Source organism: Hesperophylax consimilis, chromosome 30 (genome assembly GCF_061612785.1).
Source record: "Hesperophylax consimilis isolate HC1 chromosome 30, BYU_Hcon_1.0, whole genome shotgun sequence".
Classification (NCBI taxonomy): domain Eukaryota; kingdom Metazoa; phylum Arthropoda; class Insecta; order Trichoptera; family Limnephilidae; genus Hesperophylax; species Hesperophylax consimilis.
The window spans coordinates 4762780-4775069 of NC_142865.1; the positions used below are offsets into that span (position 1 = coordinate 4762780).

The 12290-nt window shown below is 32.9% G+C and overlaps 1 protein-coding gene across 1 annotated transcript in view; it reads left to right on the top strand.

Moving 5' to 3' along the window:
• LOC149409539 (protein amalgam-like) overlaps positions 1-11770 on the top strand; it is a 301223-nt gene extending 289453 nt beyond the window's left edge. Inside the window, exons 8-13 of the mRNA XM_089649399.1 lie at positions 290-380; positions 1395-1536; positions 2029-2205; positions 4264-4456; positions 7334-7378; positions 7553-11770. Coding sequence (XP_089505525.1) covers positions 290-380; positions 1395-1536; positions 2029-2205; positions 4264-4456; positions 7334-7378; positions 7553-7653 — 749 coding nt within the window. The 3' untranslated portion in view covers positions 7654-11770. The remainder of the gene's footprint in view (positions 1-289; positions 381-1394; positions 1537-2028; positions 2206-4263; positions 4457-7333; positions 7379-7552) is intronic.
• The last annotated feature ends 520 nt before the right edge of the window (positions 11771-12290 follow it).

The window sequence follows — 12290 nt, forward strand, 5'->3', positions numbered from 1 at the left end:
AAAAGTAACATCTACCGAAATAGCGGGCTATTCAAAATAACACCTCTTATTGGAAAACCCTGTATTATAATTTTATATTTGTGTTGTTAATGCAGTTATAACAGCTTTTAATTTGAGACAAGGAATCGGATGTCATTAAAAAAATTAAGTCGGTTTTTGCATTTTCGTACATCTTCTCCCTCACCCAGCGGCTTCAAATTGTTCTCGAATAGCCCCGTACTGGGCTTTGTAGATCATTTATGTGTAGTTGATTTTATGTCTTTAATTAAATATATTGTTACTTTTACAGACGCCCCCGAAGTTCACTTGAAGAAATCAGTTGTGAACACAGACGAAGGATATGAAGCACAAATGCTTTGCACCATCGTTGCCGAGCCGAGGTGAGTTCAATTCGAATACACAGACATAACTTGATGATGACAACTCAAATATATACACCCAATGACATTACAAACTTAAGATACTGTTGACGCAACAATTAATTTTCCATTAACATTGTCCTTGCGATTTTTCCCATCCTATTTTACCTACAAGTACCTGTCATTATCCGACTATACCCACGTTTGTGTGACAACAATAAATGTAACTGTCAAACCAGTTTATTGATGGAGCCTGTTTGATTAACATCACTTTGTGATCAGTGCTTTTATTGATATCAACTCAGGGTAGAAGGCCTGTGCAGTGAGCATATTCGGTTCCCTCAGTGTCTTATCCAACCTGGATGTTACGAAAGCTTGTGTGTAAAATAAATCATATCTCCTGTGTGTGAAACCAACCATTAACATCTTTGAAGAACATCAAAGGGGTAAGTCGGATTCCTTCCTTACTCCATGTTCACCATCTCCAACCATAGTTGTGTCAACTTCAAAGTTCTCAATTATTTTTTACAGTATACTCTAGATTCGCCTATTGTGATCACAGACACGTTGTATATATCTCAAAAGTGGTGAAAACGAAATATTCGGTAATTGTGGCACTTTCGATTATTTCCATATAGTATTGAACTGTACCGAGGTTGTTGACACCACTATATGCATCTCTCTTTAACATACGTTCCTGCATCCCACCACTTAAATACCTGTCCCTGTCTGACAGTATGGAGTACCTACATATTAGTGACATTGCAACAATTTACTATACATCACTAGTCTGTCAAGAAAACCTGTGCAGTGTACACGTTAAGTGTTGCGTAATTGCATTTAATTTGAGTCTATCACGGAAGCTTGTGCGTTTGTACTTCGAGTTTCCGGACACTGTATATATATTATTATTATATCTATGATTCATTTCTGGCGTAAACCTTGTTATGCTTCTACTCATTTAGCCAACATTTCAGACAGCCTTGAAGTGTCCATTGATGTGAAAATTTAAATCATATTTGTATCTGTTTGCAGGGCCACCGTAGTCTGGGAGAGGAACGGAAAGGTGCTGAAGGATTCCCACCATCACCACATCGTGCTGGACAGGAATGGAGAACACTCCACCCTGAGGATCCTGAAGGTGACCGCCGAGGACTTTGGCAAATACGAATGCAAGGTGAGAAAAAGACTCCTCTCTACATGATTCAAAATGGATCCATGATCAAAAAGAAATTTGAAGAAATTGAAAAGCTAATATTGTCTATAAATTGCATTCCACTTTTAAAATGTACCTAGTATGTAATATTGCAAGATTATTAATGGGGGGTACTGCAATTTGTTCACTGCACTAAGTTACATTTGTAAAATAATTGAATAAATAATACTGCTCCATCAGCGTTTGCAAAATCATCTCGAGAGTAAAGGTAAGTAAATCTTGTGCACGAGTGCCAATATGTGAATGTTGTAGTGCTAACATTGTAAATTAATATAGTATGGACACGCACTTGTGAGTAACTTATCAAAAACTTGCAGAAGTCTTAAATTTAACTTTTAGTGTAAAGCTAGCCTTTTAGCATGTTATATTTTGATCGCACTTGCAAATATTGTGAGTATGAAAAAAGTGTATTTCTACTTAAAATATCCCAACTAATGAAAAATGTAATTGCAGGCCAACAATGAATACGGACACGGAGAGGGGCACGTGAATCTGGTTCGCCACCCTGGACGCGCGCTGTGGATCTCGGGCAGCCAAGAGCAACAGGACAACAGCCCGGTGCTGCAGTGGGCCGTGGAATCCGTACAGCCCATCACTGACGCCGAACTGAGATATTACAAAGTCGACGAGGTGAGAAATTCAAGAAATCATCTGTTCTGTGATCTTCCTCAGGTTAAGTGTGTTGCGGTGATGTGATGTCACGCTCCTCCTAATGGCGTAATCTGAATCACTCGAATCAGGTGTTTGCGTTGAGTTGGTGGTCAAGCTAGCAGCCAATCTTTGTTTATTCCTATTCGATGACGAAAGTTTTGTTTACAAATATTTAATAAGAATATTATTTAAAATGTCTCAATGTTGTATTGTGTCTTTGTGCTCCTCGAAAACGTCTGGACGTAGGTTTCCAAGTGATGAAAATTAAGAGTACCGAAAAGATACCGCATGGCAGAACATATTATGCTCTAGCACAGCAAACCATGACAAGAGGAATGGTGCTATTGAATGAAATTATTAAAACACTACATACATATATTTGATAACTCATACATAATTAAAATTGAATAACAGTTAATCTGTCGTACAATAATTTATAGAAGGATTTATGCTTGCCATTCAGGATAGAGTCATTAATACTAAAAATTATTGGAAGCATATAATCAAAGATACAAATCAAATTAATGATTTGTGTAGAAAATGTTTGGCTTTTTCGGAAACTATAGAACATATTACATCAGGATGTTCTATATTAGCACCGTCCGAGTATACATTTAGGCATTATACATTTTTAAAAATAATTCACCAAAGTTTGGTAATTAAACATATCTTGATTGACTGCCGTAATATAATACCATATTATGAATGCGAACAAGATTCATTTTTAGAAAACGAATTTTATAAAATATATTATGATAAAACTATACTAACAGACCGAACGATTAGTCATAATAGACCCGATATAGTTTTACATGACAAAATTTAAAAAAATAACTTATATCATTGATGTCGCTATTCCAAATTCCTGTAATATTCAAAAATCTGATAATGAAAAAATAAGAAAATACACAGATCTAGGAAATGAAATAAAAAGAATTTGGCATTCTCAAACTATAAAAATATTACAATTTGTTATTTCGGCTACTGGCATTATATCTAGCTCTCTCATTAAAAATTTAGGCGTATTAGATCTATCAAAAAATTTATATATAAAGATGCAAAAGTCGGTCATTTTGAATACATGTAGGATAACGAAAGATTTTTTAAATATTTATGTTGAGGGATCAGTAGGATTTATAGGACCTGTTAGGAGTTCTACCGAGCCGAACCCTCTGATATGAAAATATCTGGAGTCGGTGAATTATTTTCCCATTAGATCTCTGGTGAGTTGACGTGTTGTTCTTGTATTGTTTTGTATTTACTTTGCTTATATAAAGCACTTGCATAATGTTGATTGACTAGATGATCATTTGTGGAAAAGTGTGTGGAAGGGTTTAGTTTTTCCTATGGGAAAGATTTAATCCGGACATAAAATCCGAAAAATGTAATGAGCAGGCGGCATTCTGCTGAAGCGTTCATTTCTAATTTTGCAATAAATTTTACAATAATTGGGTTGATTTAAATTAAAAGATAAGTTAATCCCTTCTTTCCAACTAAGAATCCAATCTTAAGCTCGATTAATAAAAAAATTTTTTTTTTTGTACTAAAAATTTTGATGTATATATTTTAATATATATATTTTTTAAATGGCTCACCTTACGTTTTTTGTAACTTAAATTACCGATTTCATTAGACAAATGTATTACAAACATTACTGCCACCTCTTTTTTTTTGTAATTTCATATAAAAATAATTAATAAAAAATACGCAAATTTTCATGCAGTCATAAAAATGCACATTTTAATTCTTTTGTGATTAATTTGTAGATTTGAATATAAAGCGTGGTGTTTTCTCTTTCTAACACTGTTTAGATCATATTGATCACCATGGCATAAAGATACAACAATCTCTATGAGACCATATAAGTTGTTCCCCAAAGGCGAAGAAATTAGCCTGAAATAAAATGGTAAAAATTCACCTCGTTCTCTTCTTTGAATGTTGGTAATTTTAGTTCCTTGAGTCTATCTTCGTATCCCCGGTCTTTTAAAACGATATTTAAATTTTAAACACAGCTAACATTGAATGTGCGTTTTCCAGAGGCAGCCCGAGCGTGAAGTCGAAGAGGAAGAATGGATCATCGTAAAACCGGACATTGCTCAACCCTCCGGCAATATCTACACCCTGAAGCACGCACTGAGAGGTTTGAGGCCGGGCAAGTACGCGGCACAACTGCGCGCAAGGAACTCTCACGGTTGGAGTGACTTGTCTGAACAACACACTTTTGACGGAGGTACGAAATTACTAATTACTATCGCTTCTAGATTTTACTTGTTCAAGACCAAATATGAAAACTTTGTATGACCGTATTAAAAATAACGAGATCTGACTACACTAAGGACGGGTTGTTTCGAAGAATTTGAACAATTCATCAAATTTCAACGATCATTTTCAAGTTCTGTGAATGTTTTTTTCAAGTTATGTTTTTATTTCAGTTCTGTCAAGCAACTAGCATATAATGGTATAATAACAGAACTTGAATAGGACTTTCACAGAACCCGAAAATGAACGTTGAAATTTGATGAATCGTTGAAATTCTCTGAAACTACCCGTCCTTAGACCAGTTGTTTTGCAGATATTCAAATGTAACATTGTCATTAAATGCCCAGTGTCATTTTGTTTTTTTGACATTTGAAATGTCCCGGTTAAACGCCAATTCTACGTGCGTTTAAGCTTTGTTTAAAATTGTAATAAGCTGACAAGCTGATCAACATGTTAACTGTCCTCTTCTGCTGATCACAATTTGTTCAAAAGCTAAAACGGACTTAATACCGGCATTTAAAGGGAATCTTTCAACTGTCAAAAAAAAAACAAAATGGCGCTGAGTGGCCATTTGATGTCTTTGTGACTCGCGAATTTTTGTCAAATAATTGGGCCTTGATAGATTGAGTTTGTATATTTGGGAAATATATTTTCGAGAGATGGAAAGGCTGTTGGAGATATTGAAAGAAGGGGAAAAGCAAGAAAATCCATTAATGGAGGACTGAACGCGGTTAGCACTATTAAAAACTTAATCAAAGAAGCAAAGCTAGCAGTCCACAATGGCGTGCTGGTGCTTACCCTGATGTGTGGCAGTGAGGCATGGAACAGTCAGAGGAAGGATGAAAGTAGACTGAATGTTATACAAAAGAAATCTTCGAGGCGATTGTTTAGTAAAACGAGGTATGACCGTCATATGGCTCATGTTTGTGTAATAGTTAACGAAGAATGGAGTGAAAGGAGAATATATGACGCCAAAGTTAATGGTAAAAGAAGACAGGAACAACAGAAAAACACATGGCATGATCAAATTAATCAAATACAATTGAGTCTTGTCAAGTGTCAGTATTTGTAAAAAATGTCAACTGTCAATTGTCAAAATTGTCAACCGCATGTATTTGAATATACAATCAATGAAATTATTCTCCAACACCTAAACCAAATCAAAGATCTAGGAGTTATTTACGACAGCAAACTAACTTTTCACCAACACATCGATGATTTAATAAGCAGAGGATACAGGCTTCTCGGCTTCGTAATTAGGAACTCATATCCGTTTCGTAACACAAAAACACTGAGGTTATTATATAACACACTAGTCCTAAGTGTACTTGAATAAAACTCGATCATCTGGGCTCCACATGAATTAACATACACTTTACGCATTGAAAGAGTCCATAAAAAATTTTTAACGTTTTTATTCTCGCGGCTCTATGGACGTTACCCTTGGCTTTACCCATCGATTTATATATTAGGCACGACCAATTACCACTCCCTAGAGACACATAGAGGTATTTCTTTGCTTAAATATTTTTTTCAACTAATAAACGGTCACTTATATAATGAGATACTGGCCCAATTAAATTTTTTTGTACCAGAGTCTCACTCTCGAGGACGTCATCCATAGACATATGAATATTAGTAGACCTGCCCTAAGTGATTAAAAGCGTATTATTCCCCACTCCCCATACCGGTTCCATTGGAGCCGGCTTGGCTCGCGTATGGCTTCCCGTGAATCTTGAGAATGTGACGTCATCATTCTTGTTCGAACTAGCGTCGAGCTATGGTCGAGGCATTTTATGAAATAACACGGCAAAATAGTGGCTTGTAATATGAAAACTTGTAAAAATAGATGTGAAAAAGAGAATAAACCCAATTGTCGTATTACATTCCATATGTAAGCATCATTTTAAGCTTATTCACATCGTATAATATGAATCAGTTGTAGAAACATATACTATTACATTGAGATACATCTGGTCGAATGTAGCGATTCTCAAGTGTGCGCATCGTTGTTACTGGGAAGTAAATTATGAACACTTATAAAAGTGTCTTAACTAAATACATAAACAAAATATTCGACTCTGAAAATAGAAGAAATTTTTTTTGCCGAATTTGGACTTCGCAAATTTGTTCATAACGTGGCGAGTAATTTGCGCTCCCATGTAAAAATGTCTATTCATTCAAAAGCAGATTTTACTTTTAAGAACTAAATGGTGATATTAAAATGCGAGATGCCTATATACTGTCAGATTGATTTATTGACGAATCACAGTCAGCTTTACCCCCTTAGTTCTTCAACAGTTGATTTTACCCCTCACCTTTAATTTCTAGTCTATATATTCTTATGTCTGTGACGTCATCACAATCTTCTATATAGTAGAGCAAGCCGCACTAATTTATTTATGAACTCACCTGTGGGGAGAGCTACGTGCTTTTTGAATGCGGTAGATAAAAAAAATATTTATTTTTTGTGTCCTATAGCGCATTTGCGAGATTTTTGGCATTGCATATACACTGCATAAATGGTACAATTATAACGTCTTAGGCTATAATTACCTGTAATTGTTATAAATAAATGTACAAATTATATATAAATAACAGAAGAGTATGTACGTATGTCACTTGCAGTATCTTAAATTTGCTGGGTAAGAGGGGACCGCAAGCGGATGTACCAAATTAATTTGAATAACTTTCAATACTATCGGTGTACACAAATACATTCAAACGTGTCCTATTTAAAATGATTTTCCTGTATTTTATCATTTTTTATTTGATTTTTTGTATATTTTTTATTTGTTTTATTATTTTTTTAATTATTTTGGTTTTTGTTTTATTTTTATTTTCTCAGATTACGAGACAAACGAGGTTCTAGCCAACGCAAGCTACCGGGAAGGTAATTATTTATTATTTTTTTTTTATGATTTTATTCATTTTTAAAAAACTTTCTGAATGTTTTTAATTGAGTACTTCTAAAATATTATGTATGTGTTTCTCCACACAGCGTTCCCAAAGATGACATAGGCCCAAAGTTCTATAATGCCCTGATACTATTTTTTTTTTTTTTTAGCTGCTGTAGCGGAAGTTGGATCCAGCAGTTGTGACGTTACCTTCTCTGCGGCAACACTCCTCATGTCCTATATTACTTTACACCTAGTCAGGAATGGATAGACGGCAACACTGAATTAAACTTTTTTGTTGAGTTCTTTAAAAAAGTTACGAATTGTAAGAGAATAGTAGACGAGAGTAATGTATTTCTTCTTAAAAATGTCTGCGTAATTTTTATCCTCTTTCTACGCAGTACAATGTTGATATTTCTATCTAAAAACCCTGTGCAGTGTGAAATGTCTGCAGTGCAATGTTATATCTACTCGCTTTTTAAAATACATCCTTATTTTTGTATGGATAATATGAAATAGAAAAAGCCTTAAACTGATACTGAAATGAATTGCATGTATACAAATTTTAAAGTGACCTTAAATAATGGAAAAATAACAGTGTTTAGGAAAAGTAAATCTCAAACCATTACGTTCAAATTTATGCAAAATATTACGCTTTTCAGACATAAATAATTAATAACGGAGTTATTTATAGCAACACAACCTGTTTATTGATGCACATTGATTAATGCATTAGATTTATTTTTGAAATGTTTTTGTGAATCTGTATTTTTTTTTTTTGAGGTTATGTTTGTTGATGAAATTCGAAATGATACATTTATTGTATTTATTATAAGGTGACCATTTTTTTTTTAAAGCATGTTTACAATCGCAGTTTATAACAATATTTGGTAATTGGTAAAGTTGCCGAATTCCGCTTCATGCAAAGACTCTTGAGAAAAAAACAAAACTTGATTTCAACTTAAATATCTAATGGAGACAACTATTTAAGTCGGGGGTTTACGATCATACGAGCCTATCTACAAAAACATGGTTTTGAGATAAACGCAAATAAAGATTAGAATGCTCATATGCCCAACTGTATGCCCGACCGATATGCCCAACTCCGATCGAAAATTGGAACCGTGAATATTGTTGCCTAACTATATCCACCAATGAAAAACTCTGAAAGTCTATGGAATTAACTTTCAGAGTTTTTCATTGGTGTATAGAGAGATAATTTTACTGTCTATATATTGGCATATCTATGGTTTTTTAGGACCAATTTTTTTCTTACAAAACGCCTAGAGATATCCATCTATTGGTTTATTTATGGCCTAACTGATATATCTTATATGACTGTATGTCACTAATGAGCTTTGTGTCACTAATAAATATGATTACAGCATTACTGACACCAAACTTCACTCAAAACATTAGTTTTTGTAGTTAGACCCCTGTGATTCAAAGCCCCGATGTAAACATGCACAAATTTAGGTCGTTATTTTGGGTTATTTCAATCATTTTTGCGTATTTCCTAACCTTCAAACTTAAATTTAATTGAGAAAAAATGTCACTTTAATGCATCTTTTACCATCTCCCCCAACATAAATAGTTGTTTCTTGTAGTAATTAAGTTGAAATCAAGTGCTACTTACAATTTTTTTACTTATTAAACGTGAGGCGGAATTCGACAAGTTTATTTTTTGAATTGTTACTTAAATCTCGCAATAGTATTTCGGAATCATTATTCTATATTTTTGAGGTTAATTGTTTCAGTTTTCGAACAAAGTTTAAATATTCAAGCTTAACTGTATGATTTATGACAACATTTTATAAGTGTTACGCACGGGTAAGTCAGATCTTATAGTTTTATTCGATTTAATAATGTGTAATTTATTTTAAAATAAAAACGTGCTTAAACTAACAACATTTTTATCATATTGCAAGATTCAATCGAAGATATAAATATTGTTATTCTAATGAAAACAGACTTTTGCTATCCAGCAGACTTTAGCGATTTCTGGCATATTATGCTAAGTTTGCAAAAATGTTTTGAATGGTCGCTTTTGAGCCTAAAAATATGAGAGAGGCGGTAAAATGTAGGTGGTTTCATTGGCTTTAAACTACAGTAAGCAGTTTTTGTATGTTTAAATATTCATGTTTTGAGGAATGATTTTGATTATATTGAATTGGAAAATCGAAAACCGAACACTTATCACCCGAGTGGTTATAGATTTCCATTCAAAACTATATAGAAGGCATTTTTAGTGGTCTTTTTATTCTGTGGGAGGTAAGCATACATGGGTACATGACTTTTTTTTGGAACTGTATAGATTTTGAACTTGTCACCTAGCTGCAGCCGCGAGACAAGTCTCTCATATGTGCCTGGCTAAATTCTATAAAAAACAGGGAAATGTTTAAAAAAAAAAAAATTAATAATACTACATCTGCTCCCAACTTTCTGACCTTAACCTGTGGGTCCATAACCTGAGGAAGTGAGATGAGGAAGAGGATGGTTGGGAAGTACCTGGCACATGGCTAATGCCACCATCATCTTTATTGATATAGGCCATGCTGTAGAAAGTGCACTGAAGTTAAAGAGACCAAACCTAATGCAAGAAGTCCGAAAACAGTTCTCTTTAACTGTCAGTGCAGTTTCTACAGCATGGCTTGTATAAATAAAGATGGGGGTGACGCAACGCATTAAGTTATCAGGACAACAGCAGATTTTAGTACTAAACCCTGCTAAACCATATGCAAGAAGTTCCTAAAACAGGTCTATCTCTAACTGTCAGTGCAGTTTCTACAGCATGGCTTGTATAAATAAATATTGCGGTGGCATTAATTTCAAGCATCATTTTAATTCTTGTAATTGAAAAAAATCTGTTTGTTTTAAAAAAAATTATAGTAAATAAAGTAAATACATGCTTTTATTTATTAATAATTAGAATAACAATATTTATATAATTGCGTACAATATTTCACACAAAACGTCTCAACCTATGTATGTTTAATATTGACTACCTAATAATTAATAATTCCTTTTTAATTCTTTAGAAATTTAATGTTAGAAGTACAGCTATTTCTTCGTAAGTTTCACCCGACATTTGGTATTGTTTATTTATTCTTTAATTATAAACTGTATTATATTAATTTTAAAAATTTTAGAAATTAAAAATATTAAATATTAATAATTATTATTACAATTTTTTTCAAATGGAAGAAAATATAAATAATATATTTTTTAAATTTTTCATTTTTTTTTTTACTCATTGAAGATAGATAAGTTCCAGCAGATTAATATACCTACTATCAAAGTACCAATATTATTTAGAATAGACTAATAAATTAAAAGAATAATATATTAATAAACTTTTCTTCCATTTGAATAAATTTGTAGGTGACATTTTCGTGTTTTAAAATAAATTTTCGAGTTTTTTTCCACAAAGAATTTGCTTGAATTACCAATAAAATTCGTAAAATACCACAACATAAAGCGGACATTATTCTTATGTGAACAAAACTATACATAATACACAAGACTGGAGCTCTCGTAATAATAATGAACCAGCGGTAAACTTGTCAAATTCCGCTGCATGCAAAGGCTCTTTAAAACAATAACACTTGATTTCAACTTAAATATCTAACAGAGACAACTATTTAAGTCGGGAGTTTAAGTAAACATGCACAAAATAGGTTTTTAGAATGTTAGTTTGGGTTGTTTTAATAATTTATGCCTATTTCCTAACCTTCAAACTTTCGTAAAACCTGAAAAATTGTAAAAAAACCACTTTGATTCAGAAAAAATTAACTTTAACAAGTAATATATTAGTGGAACCTAAAGTTTTATTAGCTCAAACGATGCTGATTTTGTTTTCCATATATTTTTCGAAGCATTAAGGCGATGCACTACGTAGTAATGCAAAATCATGTGTTTTTGGTTTGAAAATTTGGTCGCCTAGAAATGTTTCAGATGCTTTAATTAAATACTGCGAGTAGAATACATCTTGGCCTTTGAAATCATCGAATACTTTTTAGATAAGTCTAAATGATGTGAAAGCCTATGAAAACTGCTTTAAAGCTCAAAATCTCCTACTTACGAACCCATTTTCGGTTATGATTTTATTGTATAATGTGGCAAATTAAGTTATTTATAAAATGATCGAAAAAAACTTAAATATTTATGCTTGAACATCCACAAAATAAAATAAAAGGCACTTTTTGGCCATGTTTTTTTCTTGCATAAATCAAAACCGGCGGATGGTGTTAAACGGGAATTTAAACCTTATTGCCATCTACATAAGGGGTGTTATTGATAGCGGCTCGATTTAAAATATTACACGGCGTAGTGCATCGCCTTAAGTTCAAAATCGCTACTCAAATTATTTTAACAAGAATCTTATTAGAATTCTTCAGAAACCCATCGGCATTCTACGGATTAATGCATCCTATACCATCTCCCACTGCATAAATAGTTATTTGTTGTAGTAATCAAGTTGAAGTGCTGTTAATTTGACAAGTTTATGGAAATACTTTATTTTAAAACAAGAAATTTGCACCAATTTTCTGCGTATGTTTTTTAGGAATAAATTATTAGAAATGAGTAACGTTCTTCGTATATTTTTTTAATTTGACATAATTATTCTACATTCTTCTTAGTGCTATCTTTAAATAGAATTTATTAGTTATATACCAAAGTGAGTAATAAGATATTTTTTATGTATCATTTTCTTTCGTTCCCTCCCCTTTCAATATTTAATAGCGTGTAATACAAACCTGATTTCAATATTTTAACACAATTCCGGCGGGAATGGTATTTCTACCTTTTACGCTGGTCCTACTTGAATGGCTGTAAAGACAAAGCTGTCCGATAATTCTCTATGAATATTGTATACCAATCCTTTTGTAAGGGTCCCAACTATAAATA